This window comes from Mobula hypostoma, chromosome 6 (genome assembly GCF_963921235.1).
Source record: "Mobula hypostoma chromosome 6, sMobHyp1.1, whole genome shotgun sequence".
Taxonomy (NCBI): domain Eukaryota; kingdom Metazoa; phylum Chordata; class Chondrichthyes; order Myliobatiformes; family Myliobatidae; genus Mobula; species Mobula hypostoma.
The window spans coordinates 123,598,659-123,619,298 of record NC_086102.1 but is presented as its reverse complement, the minus strand read 5'-3'; the positions used below and the strand labels follow the sequence as shown (position 1 = coordinate 123,619,298).

Here is a 20,640-nt window from a genome sequence, read left to right as displayed (position 1 = left end):
GTCAGGAAATGTATGGTCATGCACTTTGGTAAAAGAAAGAAGTGTGAACTATTTTCTAAATAAAGAAAATTTAAAAATCTTGAGGTGTAAAGGGACTTGGAAGTCCTCATGCAGGATTCCCTAAAGATTAATTTGTAGTTTGAAGTCAATGGTGAGGAAGGCAAATGTGATGTTAACATTCATTTTGAGAATGACTAGAATATAAAAGCAAGGATGTAATGTGGCTTTGCAAGGCACTGGTGAGGCCTCAGTTGGGGTATTGTGAGCAGTTTTGAGCCCCTTATCTAAGAAAGGATTTGCTAACATTGAAGAGGGTTCAAAGTAGGTTCACAAAAATGATTTTGGGATTGAAAGGCTTACCATATGAGGAGTGTTTGATAGCTTTGGGCCTTTACTCAACTCAGGAGAATGGGGGCGGGTGGTGGTGGAGAGAATATCATTGAAACCTATTGAATGTTGAAAGACCTTAACAGGGTAGATAATGGAGAGGATGTTTCCTATGGGGGAGATTAAGACCAGAGGACACAACCACAGAATAGAGGGACATCAATTTAGAACAGAGATGAGAAGTAATTTCTTTAGCCAGTGTGGCGAATCTGTGGAATTCGATGTCACAAGCAGATGATGAGGCCAAGCCATTGGTTATATTTAAGGCAGAGGTTGCTAGGCTCTTGATTTATCAGTGCATGAAGGTTTACAGAGAGAAAGCAGTAGACTGGGGTAGAGAGGGAAATACATCAGCCTTGATGGAGCCAAACGGCTCAATTTCACTCCTATATCTTATCGTGATTAAAAATGGTATGTCCTTGAACCTAATGAAAAAAAGTTTATTGAAGAGGGAGACACACACAGGACTACTAGTTCACACTGGACAAGAATAAGTATGGAGTATTGTGTTTTCTTATAGATATCATTTTGTAGATATTGGCATTTTTCTTGCCATTATTTTTACTATTTTTCTAAGTGATTTTTGACACACTGAATAAACACCCTTGCACTAAAGTGCTAAGCAACTCCAGCCATTTTTTCCTTTGGTCATAACCCACATCTCTAGGACTAACCCTGACCCTATTTATCAATGTCCGTGCCTGAACCCTGGAAGGTGAGGGTCATTTTCAGTAAGGTCAAGCAGCAATACCTCTGCCATGATTATTCTCAACACTAGTGCATATATGCAGCCTCCTACTCTATTCCCTATACACATGACCACATTCTGCCCTAGCTCAATCTACAACTTTGCAGATGATACCACTTATTGGGGTTGCAACTCAAATAACAATGAGTGGCTTTACAGTCTGGAGACAGACAGCCTAGTCTAGATTCTGCAGAATATCATGTTTATGATTTGCTGAAGGTCTTACATTGCCTCAGTAGAATTCTTAGCACTGGAATGGAAGCAGGTTATCCTCAGCCTTAAGGAACTGCAGTAGGGTGAAGAAATTAATTTCTGTAAACTCTTTCAGTATTTCTGTTTGAGGTTGTCATATTTAAGTTACCATTTGTGCTTTATAGGTGTACTGTTCTCCATTCCTAGAGACTGGAAATAATTGTATTTGTTTTTCTTCCCTCAGTTCTGATGTATTCTATTAACTATCTAGAAAGAACAACTGGAGAGAGGAAATTTTTGTACATCTATCCTTAGCACTGACAGGCAGGGGTAATTCATACTCCAGCTGCCATATGGGGACAGCTCCAAGGTCAGGGGATGCAATAAAGTGATGGAAGGGATTTGTAAAATATGGGTAACAAAAGTCACATTGCTGCCCACTTAGCATGCATGCTCAATACTACGTGGGCATATCCTTTCCAGGCAGGTAAATGTGAATAAGGCCAATAAAATGCCAAAGGGTTTCAATGAACACAAAAATAATTTCACAGACTACAGCCATTGTGCAATATAAATTTAATCACAAGACATAATCTATCTAGTTCAAATTTCAATGTCAGTACATGATGCAGACAATTTTATATACATAGAGCCCACAGAAAGCCATTGCACATATTAGATACACTGGCCAATGATGGTTTACTCAATGATGAAAGTGGTGGAATATGACAGTTAAGGTACGCCACTGAATTATTGTTGGGAGATTTCAAGGTATTACATTGCCACAGAGAACTTCTCAACACCGTGCAAGTGTTGATCCCTCTGGGGCAGGTGAACGACAGCCAGCTAGGAGGTAAACTGTTTTTATGCTCTGGTGCACAGTCTCTAATGAAAGGTTGCAGACGGCTTACGTTGCACCCTGCATTCATCAAGCAGACCCGAGTTTACCAGTTGGCAAAGGAGACTTTCACTTTCCACCAGACGGACAGAGTAATAATAATCCATCCTGCTACCTTGCCTTGATTGAACACAACAGTGACAACACAAAGGACTTGTTCACTTAGCTTTGGCTGGAATGGCCACACGATCAGTGCATGCTATAGTAATACTTAAAGGGAAATGCCACCTTAATACTTAACAGATGTTTATTCATTTGAAAACACTGGGATAAATGCATGATGTATTTGCAACAATAATCCACGGCTGAGTTTCTGAAACATTGACAACACTTTCTTAAGATAAACCTGCTATGAACTGTGGTTAAGCTTCAAATTTTAAATGTGGGGTTGTTAAAAGAATCTAGTAAAATCAACCACAATTAATTCCAGGATCAATACATTTCTGAAAATGAGAATCAGTATTATTCACTTCCTGGCCCTTCATTGCAATCGAGCGGCAATTTAAGTAACATCAGTAAATTTTGGAGGTTGACATAAGTGTACTCAAAACAAGTGTTAAAAGTAGGAGTGTGCATTCAGCACTAGAATTGACTGACACAGAATGTACAGACACAACAGCTATGCTTTCACAATTATTTTTGGGAAATGCTTTGCTGTGGTTAGATGTGGGGAGGTAGTTATCTCAGTGCTGTGTTTGCATTTCCTATGAACGACTGGAGAAGTTAGCTAAGACGCTCACTTTGTGACTTGGTCTTCGGCACCCCTCCCCACTCATTCCCAGTCACATGTGATTGTCTAGAAAGACTGAAAAAATACTATTCCAACCATCCCCACTTCCTTTCTCTGTGCTTTCACCCTTCAGACAGACTCGAGTTATTGCACTGAGTGGAAGCATTAGACTACTTTCACCAAAAGCCAATCAACTAAAAATAGTAAGAATACTGTTTGCTTTGTTTGGAGTTCTTGTAGTTGCAGAACTTGAGGAGAGGGAAGGGGAGAGAGAATATCTTGCTCTAAGAGTGCAAGGGAGATTGCCTCTTCAGGGCCAATGCTGTTACCACTTGGGGTGTAAAACTCCTTTAGTCTGAAAGTGTGCCTAAAGCACCAAGGAATGTTCTAAGTTTCATGTGCTCTACAGGAGCAAGCTATTGTACACCAGTTCACAGTTGGACACAGTAAAGGGGTGAAATGCATTGGTGGGGGGGGGGGAGAAAGTGCTAGCAAGCTGCCTCTCTCAGAAACCAGACTCCACACTGAGGCTCCTCCGGTTCACGTGCTCCACCTTCCCTGTGATGTAGTTGTCGAAGCCAGTCTGGTACTTGGCCAACATCTTCAGCAGAGGCCGGAGCCTCAGCCACCACTGCTCCTTGGGCATCCGGTGCCTGGAAACACACGTAGAGAATGAGAGGATCAATCCCAGCCAGCTAGTCACAATCCCAACCCCATCTCTTCCATCAGATCCATTTACATCCTCCATCCAACAAGTGTCCATTCCTACTGATCAGCACAAAGTCTGACCCCCACCTCCACTCGGTTTTCTTGCCCTTCTAATAATCTTTTATCTTCCAGGTGATGAAGAGGTGTGGCCAAACAAGAGTGCACTGTATGTAAATCAAATTACAGCACCACATATATTAGGAAGAACTCCAACTTTTGTGGGAAAATCCCCCCTCCCACCTCAACTGCTGAGGTTTGGTTGGGGGGAAAGGAGGGGAAAGAGTTCAAATAAAAATGAAAATTCCAACAACCTGAAGGTTATCACTGGCACTGGGGATATGGATAAATAATAACAAATGCCCATCAACCAGAGCAGAAAACAGGGTTTCAGAGGATGATGACTGCCCCTGTGGTAATCAGTCCCCCATACACTGGAGGTAATGCAAGTCACATGTGTAGTGTCTGGTCCTACAGTGTTTGATTGCACCCCAGTCCTTCTAGACACAGACTCGAGCACCGGACTTCCACTGAGATGAGTTTGGGATTGGTGGCTATGAGTGATGATGTGGCAGGCCCATCTCTTGACAAAGGGTTGCTTGGTGCACACTGTCTACATGTGCGGGTTCAGCCCTCTGTTGCTAATTGAGAGGACCTCGTGTACAAAAGTGACTTCTTGCTGATTCTGTGACTTTAGTTGCCAAGGGTACTAAATCTGGAGATCCCCTCTTCCCTTCAAAACCTCTCTCTTTGTCCCAGCCTCTGACAACCTTCAAAGTTCAGTGTAAAGTTATGTCTCTTACACCCACAGAAAATGTCTGGGGGCATTTTTATTATTTTAGAGGCATTGCCTTAATGAAGACTAATGTATTGTTAATCACATGAAATCTAATGCTGGGATAAGGACTGCTTAGTGCAAGGAACCATTCTCGCTCACTTTCTGGATGCCTTGTGTTCATCATAACCCCACCCAACAGCTCCTTGAAGGGCCAAGGTCCTGAGCCTCTACACCCACCCCCAAATCCTCAGCCACTTACTCAAAGTCGGTTTCCCCCTTCAGTTCTGTGACAGGTCGGAAAACCAGGGCCTTCCTGTTCATTCCCAGGACACAGGCGGTCTCCGGACAGTTGGCGAAGACTCTCCCTACATAAGAGGAGGCAAGTCGGTTACAAAGAGAGTGATTACAACGAAGACACTATGAAAGTCTGACATTACTGCTGTTTCCCCATTGTTGCAAGGTCATTCTGCTGCTCAGGAATTGTGCAGGGGGCATTTCTTAGATTCAGTACCTGGGAGAAAGTGATGCTCAGTGTACTGGTGAACTTGACAGGTGCTTTAGAAAGGTCACCTCAAGTCATTCTTGGGCAGAAGAGCAAAATGACGGGCATTGCGGTGGTCAATGCAATCAGTTTTCCTCCCAGAGCTGTGGAATCAAGAATCGGAGGCATAGGTTTAAGGTGAGAGGGGAACATTTTATGGGAACTTGAGCGGCAATGTTTTAACACAAAGGATGGTGTGTATGTAGAATGAACTGCCAGAGAAAATAATGGAGGCAGGTGTAAGAACAACTTTTAAAATACAGGTGGATAGGTACATGGGTTAGAAAGGCTTAGAAGGTTATGGGCCAAACACAAGCAAAAGTGACTTGTTTGTATGGGGTATGGTTGGTTGGCAGGCATAGCCAGTTGGGCTGAAGGGCCTGTTTCTGTGCTATATAACTCTATGAACTCAATTAAAGATTTGAAGTCATTGCTGGTTCCAGAAGCACCTGAGGTTTCTCTCCACTTCCTCAATGTTTAGGGGGACACTGTTGATTTCCTTCCCCTGCTTCCTGTTCTCCACTTCACAAGCCACATGGAAGTACAAGTTTCTTCACTGCCCTAAGAAACATTTCTTCACCAATTCCTGCTACAGAATTGTGCCATGCCCGAGGCAGTGCAGACCGAAATGGCTCACCCCCACCACAACCCCAGAGCCAGGCCGCACAGCATACCTTTCCTGTAGGACTCCTGGAGCTTCTCCGTAAGCCACTGCACAGCCTTCACACCCAGTTTTGTACCAAAGTTCCTATCGAACGGGGTAGGAGCGCCTCCCTGATGATAGAGAGAGAGGAAAGCAAAGTGAAAGCTCATGTGCGGGAGAAAGGTGGCAAACAGAATGTGCAGGAAAGGGGTCAAAATCCTGAAGTGTGGTCCTATTGCTCACCTTCCTGGTCACTGTGATGTGGGCACTGATGATCTGGGCTCAGCAAGGGGCATTTGCTGATAATAAACACCAGCATTATTAAAGTGCCCAGACATGACCCTCATGCTACCAGGAGTTCAGCAGCTCAACCATCGTAAGAGCAGACGATGGGCCACAAGACACGTGATTGTTTCTGCAATCAATCCCACCATAAAGTATCCCATTTGTCATAAGTTCCCTCCACCCCCGCCCCACATCCCCTGACTGTGCTGACCTACCCAACCCTTCCCACAGTACTCTGGACATGCCCTCTGCAACCCCAATCCGTACTGCTGCCGGCCAGGATTCTGGAATGTTAAAGGTCTGATAGATCTCAAAAGCCACACATTTTCCACTGGCATCACACACCCTGACCATTTCGGTTCTAAACACCATGCAGTTATCCTGGCAAGCCCTGTAAAAACTGTTATATTTCAATGAAATCTGCTCTCATTCGAAGCTCAAGCAAATACAGGCGCAATCTACTCGATTGCTCGTGTGATAACCTCATCATCCCCGAATCAATGTGACACACCTTCACTGCATTACCTCACCAACAAGGATATCACTCCTTGGGGTTACATTTGTGACCTTCTAAACTGTGAGATTGGTTGTTGAATCTACAAAGTTTTAGACATCTGGGCATCCACTATTCTTACAAGCCACCTGTTTCAAAACCCAAAGTATAGGTCATTATAGTCTGGGGGCCCATTCACTTACCCACTGTTGGATTCTCTGTTGATTAACTTTCTATGACCTTTACTATTCGTATGAAGATAGAAATATTTTCTTTTGTGAAATTTCACTGCCATTTCTTGCTCTTAAAATAATTTCTATTGTTTTGATTTGTAAAGGAGCCACACTAAATTTAACTAATCTTTTTGTTTTTAAATGTCTAATGAACAGCTCTAACATTCTGGGAATGTTTAAGATCCTGTTGGGCTCCAAGTCCCCGGATTCTCTAGGAACGAAGACTAAACTAGTAAGCACCTTGCTCCTTGTAAAGATCAAATAACTCAAGAATGTCAGATTGGGGATTAGTGGGAGAAAAACCTGGAAACTGGAAATATCCAGAGAAGCACGGCACAGGGATTTATCCAAAACAGGATACGTTACTGGGAATGATTGAGCCAACTGCCTCTCCAATGGTTGAACAACTGAATATAGCACCACCCCCCCCCCCACTAAAGCTTCATTAGGTGGCCAGTAGGCTCTGTGCCCTCAGACTCACTTGTTGCATGTGGCCCAGCACATTGGTACGACAGTCAAATACGCCCTTCCCCTCAGCAGAGTACAGGTTGTACAAGAATTCCGTGGTATAGTGTGGGTGGCATTTCTCATTTCTTGATGGAAGAAGAAAGCTCATGTCAATTTCATATGGAAACATAAGAGACATCACCTCTGATAACACTGATTTTTTTTGGGGGGGGCGGATTGGAGGGAGGGGAAGAACCCACCTCATCTTCCCCTTCAGTCAACTACTTCACTACCTGTGAGGAGACTGGGAAAAGCTTGCCCAGACCCTGTATTGTGGAGGTCAAGTTAGGCAACTACCAGAGCCAAGCTCAGGCTCAGTGTACTGGAGCTCGGAGTAGCAAATTGCAGTCCCAATTCCTGCTGATCACACAGTACTCCGTATCCTGTGTGTGTGTTGGAAGTGTGCAAACTGTTTCTCTTATAAGTCAGGACAGGAAGTGGCCCTTCCATTAAATCATGCCTGATTAGTTTCCTCATCCCATTTACACACCTCCAGCAAACACCTTGTGAAATTTTCAGCTACCCTCCCCAGTGCCCCCATTCACAGGTGTTTGTAGCACCTGGAACCATTGCCAGGACTGAGTGATGATGTGTGACCATGGTACCAGCTAACAAGGGGAATATATTCCAGTGATAACATTCCCACCTCTGAGCTAGAGTCCCAACCCAGATAATCCTCAGGGTCTGTCTGTACCAGCCTAATATACGTAAGGACAAATTGGATCAGACAGAGTCCAGCTCAACCACTAGTAGTTGGAGACAGAAAGGTGCAGGACTAATCTGCCCTCCTGTGCCAAACTGGCTGACCTTGACTGGGGACAACAGTGGATAATGGGCAGGTCACCTCCACAGAACAGGGAGCCTATTTTAATATCCTGTTGTAAAACATGTCCTAGCTGGCATTGGGTGAGAATGAAATTGGACTCTGCTGTAATGCTTTCAATGGCTAAATAAACTGAAATGTCAGGGAGGAGAGGTTAACCTCCTTCTGGTCATGGCAAAGTTTCTTTGGGGTGTGAAGGAAAAGTCAGGAAAGGAAAAGGTCTTCCTCATCCACACTGAATAGCACAACAGTAGGGGTGAGCACAGCAGAGGTGGGCTGGAAGGAAGGACCAACTGAACTCACCTGACCATAGCTATTGTTCAAGTCTGCCAGTGGAAATAAGCTGAGAGGCTAGTATCCATGGCAACTGCAAATCCCTAGTCAGAGGCAACTGTCCAGCAATATTGTTCTCAACTCATCAAGAGATAAATCCAACACAATCCTAATTTCAGATTCAAGTCCTCTGAAAGAGGCCAAGCTTCAGTAAACGGGAGTGACCTTGGTATCTCAAAGGCTCCCTCTGGTGGTCAGCTCAAAATGGGGAACTTGGCTCAGTGCTCAAAGGACTTCAAATGGAGCACACAGACTGGATTTGGGCATCATACAGACCTGCTCTCCACTTGCGAGAAAAGAAAATCAGGATCAGCCCCAATCTGTGGTCTTGGGGAGGGTACAGTATTTTCCCATTTCCAGGTAAGGATATGTATTTGGATTTCAAAATCACTTGATGTCATTAGTTTCTACCAATACTCATGTCAGACAATGGCAAACATAGCAGCCAAGATCATCTGTAACCTGTGTGATGCAGACTGGAATACTGGAAACCACGTCCCTGCTGGGATATTGGCAGCACTGAGGACTCTGCTGCACACCCTTTACCAGTTGTGCTCCAGTATCTGGGATTGGAGTTATGGAAGCCAAGGGCCAGGTGAGGGTGTCAGCTGGAGACATCAAGGCTGGTAGAGGGAGTGCATTCTCCTGGGTTTTGCAGGAGGCCACATCCTGCTTGCCCACAGAACGTACCTTATCACCAGCCCACGCTGCACTGTCGTCTTCATCTTCTCCGTCAGGTGCTCCACGTTGGCCTGCGGAACCCAGTGTCAGAAGGTAAGCAGCAAGGAAAAACTGCTCCTAAACTTGCATCCCCTCCAGACCCCAGAAATAAATGGCCAGCTCTCAAAGGAGTAACCCTGCAGAAACAGCCACACTCCACACTGCCACTCCCCACATCCCCGAAATAAATGGCCAGCTCCCAATGCAGTAACCCTGGAGAATCAGTCACACTCTCACACCCCACCCCCACACTGCCACTCCCCAGACCCCAGAAGTAAATGGCCAGCTCCCAGTGCAGGATATTTGCACCCTGGAGAAACAGCTGCACTGGCAAAAGGGCCCTGAAATCAGAAGGAAGGCAGAGATTTTGAAGTGCTGCAGAAGTAGGAAAGAACGAGTAAGGAAACCATCATGGAACCGTGATCCAGGGTGCAAAGCTGTACGGATGGTAGAAGCTGTTGGGGGAATAATTGATCAGGAAATAATCTCCAGAGAAAAAGGTGTACTGAGTCGAAAAGCTCTTTCAGAGAGCTGGCACAGGGCTGAATGGCTATTTTTGTATAGTTTCATGCTGGAGAAAACACTCATCACACCAAGGGGCGGCGAGGTCATGTATGGTTATTACAGCGCCTGCGACCTGGGTTCAATTCTGCCGCTGTCTGTTCGTTCTCCCTGTGAGCACGTGGGTTTCCTCCGGTTTTCCGTCACATTCCAGTAGGTCAGTTGGTCACATGGGTGTAAATGGGTGGCACAGGATTATGGGCCAGAAGGGTCTTTTATCATGCTTAAATAAAAATAAAAACAAATACATTTAGCCTGAACCACAAAGTAACTGAATTCCTGGTAGGAAACTGTGCCAATCGATGTAGGGGGTCTACTGAAGAGAGCACCCTGGCCGTGATGGCAGATTGCAGCAAGGAGCACCCTCAGTGTGGATTAAAGAGACTCGACACTAACCCCCATCCAGATCACAACTTACCGTCAGGTCATGGATATTGATCGGGTCTTCGTAGATGTAAGCAGCATCAGCCCCGACAGCCAGAGCAGTGGCGGAGGCCAGGTAGCCACAGTAACCTCCCATGGTCTCCACAATGAAGACCCGGCGCTTGGTTCCTGAAGCTGACTGCTTGATGCGATCACAAGTCTGTGGGGGGAGAACCGCAAATTAGACACGGACCCCGGGAAGGCGGAACAAAACGGGGGATAACCCGGTCTCAGGGGAGCCGTTAGCTGTGCTGGTCCCTTCTGAACACATCCCACTTGAAATGGAGATCCATCCACTTTCCCACTAAACAACCAATTACCTTTTTTTAAACAATGTTATTAGGGAATATGAGCAATTCATCTCTTTCCAGGTCACAGGGAACTCAGTTAGCTCGAGTATGTCTGCTGAAGACTGGGGGTAGTATGTCTTCCATTTCCTGAACCTCACAGCACCAAGACCCAGTTCCTCCCTACCATCCACACCAAGGCCAGTGCGAACATCCTGCCTGCATTTCTTTTCAGCCCCACCCTCCCCACCAACACCAATCCTAGTGGGATACTTTCACCAGTAGGACTGCAAAGTTGACATGCTCTCTCATCACAACGTGATCAGTAACTTCAATGGTCTCTCATTGAATATATTAATAAGCTTGGTGGGGTGAATGTGTTTCCATTCTATTGACCTGCTTGACAGGCTGAATGCTCTGCTGCCACCCAGTGCTTCAACCTGACCTTACCTCCATGGCTGCATTGACAGCAGTGTCACAGCCCAGGCTGAAGTCAGTTCCTGGCACGTTGTTGCTAATGGTGGCAGGGATGACACAGATGGGGATGCAGAGCTCCTCGTAGTGGTCCCGCCCCTCGGTCAACTGCAGAGCTGCTACAAAGGCCTGCAGTGGGAGAAACAACTCCATTAAACCGTGTGCTTTGTCACCAACGCCTCCTAAAGTGGGGAACTCCTCAAAGATGAGACTGGTGGGATGTTCAGTTGCCGGGATAGGAGAGGGAAAGGAAGGCAGGAGGGCAAGGAATGCCTTTCACTAGTGGAGAATAAGGGAGCTTAACTAGGTTTGGAAGGTTCTTGGAAAGGAAGGAACAAACAAAAGATAATGGGTAATGATCACAGAAATGCACAGCAGGTCAGGCAGCATCTGTGGAGGGAGAAACAGTCCAAGTTAATCACCCTTTTGCAGAGCTGCTGAGAGGCTCAGGGAAGGGTAATTGCCCCGAAACACTGACTCTGATTTTCCCTTTCATAGTTGTTGCTTGAGTTGTGTATTTCAAAGCATTTTCAGTTTATTCCAGATATCCGGCCTCTGCAGCCTTTTTTTGCTTCAGTGAGGTGGGATCTACTAGAAGTTAATTAAAAGCCCTTAATATTTGTGGTGGAGTATGCTGGGGAGGGGAGCAGAGTTGGAACATTCCACAATTGTGCTCAAGTCAGCAAGGCCTTGAAGCCACGTACAACTGACACTCACCCCCATACTTTGACAGCTCGACCCATGATCAGATACCCCATCATACCTTTGCTCCAACTAACCCAGTGCTGTAGCATTGCCTTTGACCTACCAGCAGAGGGATAGAAACACTAATTTAGCAAGGGATTTTTTTTTTAAAAAAAGAACTAAGGCAAGCAACATACCTCTTCCACTGAATTTGTGGGAATCACTTCCAAAAAACTATCATAAAAATTTGCAGGACTCTAAGAATTTGACACAAGATTAGAATCTTGTGTGTCTAAGTTCTCTGTGTATACCAATGGGAGTGCATAGCACAGCAAGCCATAGCAAGAGACAGCAGTATTGACTTATCATGCACACGCACCAAGTTAAGGCAAACGAGATTCCATGTGTGTGGTCACTGGAAAATACGGCAAAATAGTAGGTTTGATGCTACAAGCTCAGCTAAAACATGCCACATATGATACAAGTGCAGTACTGTTGTACATTAACAGATGGCACTGATGAGAACTGGCCAAAACAACCTCATCAGCAGTCCACAAGATACCGTGTGAGCACGGAAACTGGGACAGTGTGAAAATGACCACGAATAGCACAGTGACTGGGATAAACAGAAGCAAAAAGCCGCACAGAATGAATGAGAATGTGGCACGTGCCTCACCTCAAACCCGCCAATGATCAGCAGAGCGTGGATGTTATGGTTACGTATTTGCTGCACGAGCTTATCCATGCACTTTTCGGGGAGTGTCCTGCAAACAAACAGATGAAATAGCAGCATGTAAACTAAGGTAGAGTGGACGCAAGCCTTTGATCAACAGACAGGGAGAAGTTGGAACTGTGTATTAGAATATAACAGTTACAAGGGAGAGACTTAAAACAATGCAGAAAGTTATGAAGAATTAGCTGTTTGTGCAGAAGCAGGTGGGCACAGCGCCAATGCCTGAAGGGGGAGGGAACTGAACTGCTGTGATCTAAAGCCCACTGCCTGCACTCGGGTTCAACTGGAAAGGAACTGGATAAATACCCTCGGAGCTATTGTGGAAAAGGACCAATTCAATCAATCGAGTGCAGCAAGACTAGTTCAAATGATCCTGAAAATACTCAGTTGTTCTGAGTAAACAGTCAGATGCTGCAGAGAGTGTCCTGTCCACATGCAGCCATTACAGTCATCTCAGGGGCTGCGGTGATAACTACCGTTTAGTGCCCAGCAGCGACCCGCCTTGTCCAGTCCAGCCTCCAACATCACGCCAACTCACTTCCTTAATCTGCAGAAGAAAGAGAAGACAATTCCAGTGTCACTTTCATAGTAGTAACAGAACACTGACAATTTCATGCACGTAGCTCTTTTCTGAGAGCAGGCAAAATTTCTGGAGATATGTTGAATATCCATCTACACACAACTACATGCCTTCTGTCCTCACTGTAAGCAATGCCACAAAAGGGCCACCATTTATAAGGAAATGCAATGTGAGCAATGCCACTGGTGATCTATTAGTGACCCACAGCTCCACTGATTGAGCAATTCTGAGATTGCTCACATCAGTGCTATTTAAACATACAGTAGGTCTCACCTCTGGTGATGGGCAATATTAAAGAATACGGTACTTTTATCTCCAGGTAGACATATCACATCTCCCCCATGATCTCAAAGTGGAAGCATTGCTAATGCTGAGCAGCTCATGCCTACCTGGACAGAGTTAAACCATATCTGTGACTCATACTAGCATAACCACAGGGACCCCAATGTCTTGGAATTAAACGCCTCTTACCTGCCCTGTGGAGAAACCTTCTAGACCATCGCTAACAGTGTAGACTGTGTGACCAGCTGACAGCCCAACCCGGACTGCGGAACGCACGGCTGCATTCATCCCTGCTGCTGGAGCTCCAATATTCATGATGGCCAGATTGAAATTACTCTATGCAAACGAGAAAACAAAGCAAGATGTCAGCAAGGCATCGAATGGCCTCATCATGGGCACTTGCCCATTTATCAAAAGCAGTCTGCAATATACAGTCATGAGATGAGAACATCTGTTTCCACGTTTCCCTGGGCCACTCTCAGTTATCACTACGCATGGTGTATGTACAGGTCAGCAAGGGGTAGGGTACCAGACAAAATAATAGTTCTATTGTAACAGATCCTTTTTATATGGTGTAAAGAGGCTATGATAACTCAGCCACACTGGAGCTGGCTGTTAACAGCCAGCTGTCACTGTAGTTGTGCCTACTGTACATACACATAGTTGACCACTTTATTCGGTAAGCTTGCATGTTAATGCTAAAATACAATCAGCCAATCACGTGGCAGTAACTCAGTGCATAAAATCATGTAGACATAGTCAACAGGTTCCATTGTTGTTCACACCTAACATAAGAACCAGGAAGAAATATGATCCAAGCGACTTTGACTATTGAATAATTGTTGCTGCCAGGTGGGGTGGTTTGAGCATCTTAGAAACTGTTGATCTCCTTGGATTTTCACACATAACATCTCTAGAATTTACAGAGGATTGTGCAAAAACAAAGAAAACACCCAGAGCGACAGTAACTCAAATAACCACACATTAAAACAGTGGTGTACAGAAAAGCATCTCTGTATACACAACACATCCCACCTTGAAGTGCATGGACTATAGCAGCAGATCACTAACATATACTCAGTGACCATTTTTATCAGGTACAGGAGGTACCTAATAAAGTGGCCACTGAGTGTACTGTATATATCACCATACATGTACCATGCCCAAATGACGGATACAGCAGTAGAGGGGATTTGTGCTTAAAGCCATAACTGGGTATCTGAAGGAGAGCACTGTAGACAAGTAAAGAAAAGCAACTGATGTATAATGGGGCAGTTATAGAAGACAGTACTCAGCATCTCAAATGTGCTCTGCAATTCCATTAGATTGTGGTGCAGGTTTTCACAAATAAAACGACATGAGGCATTTTATATTTAAGAAAAACTGTAACAACTCATTTACTGAACTCCAAAAACTGAACATGAAGCGTGGTAATTGAACCTCACGAAATTATGTCATCACATCAGACCAGCCTCCTAAAATGAATCTGAACCTGCTGGTGGTTATGAATTCTGTACATTTCCACCAATTACCTTACCCTACACAGGACCACCCCCTCACTCCCCAAAATTCACTAAAACCTGTCTGGAGCTCGGACAAGCCACTTGGCTCAGGTCCTATGTTCCATGGGTGGAGGAACAGCAGGTGCTCCTGGCTCGTCCAGTGGTGTGTTGACATGCCCATGGTCAAGTCGTGATGGCAGGGGCATGGGAGCAGAATCCTCCAAATCTTGGTGGGCTGGTTTAAGGCGATCTACCGAAAGACATTCTGGTTTACCCCTCTGATTTATGATAAAAGTCTTTTCTCTCAGTTCCAAACTTCCTTACCCAACAGTGGCCATCTGTATCCAACTCAATTTATCCAGAGTTCCTTATTCTTTAATACGCTGATGCAATGAAAAGTTATCTCACTTAATACTTGATTTCCAACTCAACATCTTTGGGGAAAGTTTTTCCCAGAGTTTCACTGCACTTTGACTAAAGTGCTTCTTAGAATATCCCACAGAGTAAAATCCTAATTCCCACTCTTGTGGGACCTCCTCACAAAAAGAAATCATTTCTCTCTACACCATTAAATCCTTTAATCATTTTAAGCAGTTAGCCCTCTTCATAATCATCCCCCAGACAATGGAATTTGGCCCTAATTTATTCAGCCAGTCATTGTAAACTGTTTTATTCCCAAAGTCATCACGGGGAGTCTGAACTGCAACACCTGCAAGAGCAACATATTCCTCTCCTGGGCCCAGATCTGAAAGCAGTTGTTAAGATGTGGTCTCACCAATGCTCTGTACAATGACTGGGCAAGTTCCTCCTACTTGTGACACTCAGGAAAATTTGTTGTGAGTAATATAGCCTCTTATGATGTGTTGTTCTGCAGCCCATCCCCACACTCATCACATTACCCTCCTGTGTGCCTGTCATCCCAGGTCACTCTGGTAAGTGAACCCTGTGAAATGCTATCGCAGCCAAGATTGTGGCTTCGCTTGTCGTTCACCTGATGCACCCATGCAATAGGCCCAAACTGCAAATCGGATGCATCGCAGTCACAAAAGTTTACCTTAGTCACAGAAGGCTTCTGGTGTGCCAGTAGCTTGTAGATATTCCAGTTATTCTCAAAACTCCTACAACAAAAGAATACTCAATTACAGGTTGGATTTCATTTGAATTGTTTTCCAAATCTCCAGATGTCACAGTCAGGACTGGATCTCTTTTTTTTTAAAAAAAACATATTGGGGAACATCCACAAAAAGTATAATTCCTGAGATGATGTTTAATAAGCGCTCCATGTGTAGAACAGTTGAAGAGCCCCTTATGCAGTTACCCAGAAGGTATTTCAGGAATGGTAAATGGAAGCTCCTAAATATTGTTGCTACATTTGAAGCATCATAAAATTGAAAAAAAAAACAATCTGCATGATATTTTCTTGTGGCTGTATAACATTAAGTTTATTTATTTATTTATTTATTTATTTATTGACATATAGTGCAGAGTAGGCCCTCCCGGCCCTTTGAGCCACACTGCCCAGCGATCTCACAATTTATTCCTAGCCTAATCATGGGACAATTAACCAATTAACTTACCAACCGGTAGTCTTTGGAGCATGGGAGGAAACTCGTGGTCATGAGTGAGAGTAGGAATGCGATGAGGTGGAGGATAAATGCGTGGCTGAGGGATTGGAGCAGGGGACAGGGATTCAAGTTTTTGGATCATTGGGACCTCTTTTGGCGCAGGCGTGACCTGTACAAAAAGGACGGGTTACACTTGAATCCTAGGGGGACCAATATCCTGGCAGGGAGATTAGCGGGGGCTACTGAGGTGACTTTAAACTAGAATGGTTGGGGGGGTGGGAATCAAATTAAAGAGGCTAGGCGTGAGGAGGTTAGTTCACAACAGAGGGATGGGAACCAGTGCAGAGAGACAGAGGGGTGTAAAGTGAGGGTAGAAGCAAAAAGTACAAAGGAGAAAAGTAAAAGTGGCAGGCCGACAAATCCAGGGCAAGCATTAAAAAGGGCCACTTTTCAACATAATTGTATAAGGGCTAAGGGAGTTGTAAAAGAGCGCCTGAAGGCTTTATGTGTCAATGCAAGGAGCATTCGTAATAAGGTGGATGAATTGAAAGTGCAGATTGTTATTAATGATTATGATATAGTTAGGATCACAGAGACATGGCTCCAGGGTGACCAGGGATGGGAGCTCAACGTTCAGGGATATTCAATATTCAGGAGGGATAGACATGAAGGAAGGGGAGGTGGGGTGGCGTTGCTGGTTAAAGAAGAGATTAACGCAATAGGAAGGAAGGACATAAGCCGGGAAGATGTGGAATTGATATGGGTAGAGCTGCGTAACACCAAGGGGCAGAAGACGCTGGTGGGAGTTGTGTAGAGGCCACCTAACAGTAGTAGTGAGATCGGAGATGGTATTAAACAGGAAATTAGAAATGTGTGCAATAAAGGAACAGCAGTTATAATGGGTGACTTCAATCTACATGTAGACTGGGTGAACCAAATTGGTAAAGGTGCTGAGGAAGAGGATTTCTTGGAATGTATGCGGGATGGTTTTTTGAACCAACATGTCGAGGAACCAACTAGAGAGCAGGCTATTCTGGACTGGGTTTTGAGCAATGAGGAAGGGTTAATTAGTGATCTTGTCGTGAGAGGCCCCTTGGGTAAGAGTGGCCATAATATGGTGGAATTCTTCATTAAGATGGAGAGTGACATAGTTAATTCAGAAACAAAGGTTCTGAACTTAAAGAGGGGTAACTTTGAAGGTATGAGACGTGAATTAGCTAAGATAGACTGGCAAATGACACTTAAAGGATTGACGGTGGATATGCAATGGCAAGCATTTAAAGGTTGCATGGATGAACTACAACAATTGTTCATCCCAGTCTGGCAAAAGAATAAATCAAGGCAGGTAGTGCACCCGTGGCTGACAAGAGAAATTAGGGATAGTATCAATTCCAAAGAAGAAGCATACAAATTAGCCAGAGAAAGTGGCTCACCTGAGGACTGGGAGAAATTCAGAGTTCAGCAGAGGAGGACAAAGGGCTTAAGTAGGAAGGGGAAAAAAGATTATGAGAGAAAACTGGCAGGAAACATAAAAACGGACTGTAAAAGCTTTTATAGATATGTAAAAAGGAAAAGACTGGTAAAGACAAATGTAGGTCCCCTGCAGACAGAAACAGGTGAATTGATTATGGGGAGCAAGGACATGGCAGACCAATTGAATAGTTACTTTGGTTCTGTCTTCACTAAGGAGGACATAAATAATCTTCCAGAAATAGTAAGGGACAGAGGGTCCAGTGGGATGGAGGAACTGAGCGAAATACATGTTAGTAGGAAAGTGGTGTTAGGTAAATTGAAGGAATTGAAGGCAGATAAATCCCCAGGGCCAGATGGTCTGCATCCTAGAGTGCTTAAAGAAGTAGCCCAAGAAATAGTGGATGCATTAGTGATAATTTTTCAAAACTCGTTAGATTCTGGACTAGTTCCTGAGGATTGGAGGGTGGCTAATGTAACCCCACTTTTTTAAAAAAGGAGGGAGAGAGAAACCGGGGAATTATAGACCGGTTAGCCTAACGTCGGTGGTGGGGAAACTGCTGGAGTCAGTTATCAAGGATGTGATAACAGCACATTTGGAAAGCGGTGAAATGATCGGACAAAGTCAGCATGGATTTGTGAAAGGAAAATCATGTCTGACGAATCTCATAGAATTTTTTGAGGATGTAACTAGTAGAGTGGATAGGGGAGAACCAGTGGATGTGGTATATTTGGATTTTCAAAAGGCTTTTGACAAGGTCCCACACAGGAGATTAGTGTGCAAACTTAAAGCACACGGTATTGGGGGTAAGGTATTGGTGTGGGTGGAGAATTGGTTAGCAGACAGGAAGCAAAGAGTGGGAATAAACGGGACCTTTTCAGAATGGCAGGCGGTGACTAGTGGGGTACCGCAAGGCTCAGTGCTGGGACCCCAGTTGTTTACAATATATATTAATGACTTGGATGAGGGAATTAAATGCAGCATCTCCAAGTTTGCGGATGACACGAAGCTGGGTGGCAGTGTTAGCAGTGAGGAGGATGCTAAGAGGATGCAGGGTGACTTGGATAGGTTGGGTGAGTGGGCAAATTCATGGCAGATGCAATTTAATGTGGATAAATGTGAAGTTATCCACTTTGGTGGCAAAAATAGGAAAACAGATTAGTATCTGAATGGTGGCCGATTAGGAAAAGGGGAGGTGTAACGAGACCTGGGTGTCATTATACACCAGTCATTGAAAGTGGGCATGCAGGTACAGCAGGCGGTGAAAAAGGCGAATGGTATGCTGGCATTTATAGTGAGAGGATTCGAGTACAGGAGCAGGGAGGTACTACTGCAGTTGTACAAGGCCTTGGTGAGACCACACCTGGAGTATTGTGTGCAGTTTTGGTCCCCTAATCTGAGGAAAGACATCTTTGCCATAGAGGGAGTACAAAGAAGGTTCACCAGATTGATTCCTGGGATGGCGGGACTTTCATATGAAGAAAGACTGGATGAATTGGGCTTGTACTCGTTGGAATTTAGAAGATTGAGGGGGGATCTGATTGAAACGTATAAGATCCTAAAGGGATTGGACAGGCTAGATGCAGGAAGATTGTTCCCGATGTTGGGGAAGTCCAGAACGAGGGGTCACAGTTTGAGGATAGAGGGGAAGCCTTTTAGGACCGAGATTAGGAAAAACTTCTTCACACAGAGAGTGGTGAATCTGTGGAATTCTCTGCCACAGGAAACTGTTGAGGCCAGTTCATTGGCTATATTTAAGAGGGAGTTAGATATGGCCCTTGTGGCTACGGGGGTCAGGGGGTATGGAGGGAAGGCTGGGGCGGGGTTCTGAGTTGGATGATCAGCCATGATCATAATAAATGGCGGTGCAGGCTCGAAGGGCCGAATGGCCTACTCCTGCACCTATTTTCTATGTTTCTATAAGGGGAACGTATAAACTCCTTACAGGCAGCAGTGTTCTGTTCAGATCCCTTAAAAAAATTGGACTATGACTAAATAATATAGATTTGTTTTTAAAGACTCAGTCCAAAAGTCTACAAATTGGATTGAATTGGACTCCTCTAACTTCGTCTGTCGTAATGGCAATGCATTCCTGAAAAAAGATGTAATCGAATCCTAATATATTAGAAATAGCAGCATGGCACTTAAGAACACAGATTTGTGCAATAAACCAGCCTTGGAAAGGCTGGGGGTGATTAGTGCTTAAAGAACTCTCCTTATGGTAGTCACTGATTAGCATTAGGAGAGGCTGCCACTTAAGGAGGGAATGCTAAAGACCATTTAATTCCATAGACTTCTCAAACGCTGCATTCCCTTCAAGATTAATTGTCATTCAACCAATAAATGAATACAGCCAAATGAAACAGTGTTACTGCGGGGACAAAATGCACAACACAGTACCAACAGTCACACGCTGCACAAGGCACATATAAGATAGCCAGAACATACAGTACAAGATAGCAGTAAAACACAGTCACACAAAAAAAATCCTAGTCCCTGAGTCCATGAATGTTGCAGCAGTCTATAGTTGAACACAATCCAACTTGTCTTCTGCTAAGTGAACACAAACTCCAGCATAGACACCACGCCACACTGACTCCAGCACTCCAGTGGAGCGCCCGACTCAGATGTCTCCTTCTAGGTGGCACCATGGCTTGAGGCCTAGTCCTTGCTACGACCGAGGCCACACAGCTCCCCGCCGTTCACCAATAAACCAAAGAACAGGGCTTGTAGCATTCCACTCCACCGCTGTCCAACAGGGTCTTGCAATCACCAGAAAAGTGACGAGTATGATCACTCGCTGTTAGACTACACATCTCCTTCATGCACCAACACCCTCTGTTCCAGGCAGCATCATGATCTGCACCAAGTTCAGCTCCTTCAGTGTCTCTGCCAATGAGCACTTGCTGATGGGGTAAGACACGTAGTATTTGTTCTTAATGTCCAGCAGGGTCTTGCACTTGTAAAAATATGTTTTAAAAAGCCAGTAACACCCTCTTAATGACCTTCTCTAGTATCTCATCAAGAAAGTCAAGCAGATTAGTCACACATATCTTGGCTTT

At 44.7% G+C, this 20,640-nt stretch overlaps 1 protein-coding gene across 1 annotated transcript in view; it reads right to left on the bottom strand.

Annotated features, from left to right (window-relative positions):
- Window positions 1–1,892: 1,892 nt before the first annotated feature.
- LOC134348358 (ATP-dependent 6-phosphofructokinase, liver type-like) overlaps window positions 1,893–20,640 on the bottom strand; it is a 56,829-nt gene continuing 38,081 nt past the window's right edge. The window contains exons 12-22 of the mRNA XM_063051586.1: window positions 15,597–15,660; window positions 13,230–13,376; window positions 12,655–12,725; window positions 12,122–12,209; window positions 10,738–10,890; window positions 9,996–10,160; window positions 8,987–9,048; window positions 7,115–7,226; window positions 5,654–5,753; window positions 4,698–4,803; window positions 1,893–3,608 (exon numbers count right to left, since the gene is read on the bottom strand). Of these exons, the coding sequence (XP_062907656.1) occupies window positions 3,461–3,608; window positions 4,698–4,803; window positions 5,654–5,753; window positions 7,115–7,226; window positions 8,987–9,048; window positions 9,996–10,160; window positions 10,738–10,890; window positions 12,122–12,209; window positions 12,655–12,725; window positions 13,230–13,376; window positions 15,597–15,660 (1,216 nt within the window). The 3' untranslated portion in view covers window positions 1,893–3,460. The remainder of the gene's footprint in view (window positions 3,609–4,697; window positions 4,804–5,653; window positions 5,754–7,114; window positions 7,227–8,986; window positions 9,049–9,995; window positions 10,161–10,737; window positions 10,891–12,121; window positions 12,210–12,654; window positions 12,726–13,229; window positions 13,377–15,596; window positions 15,661–20,640) is intronic.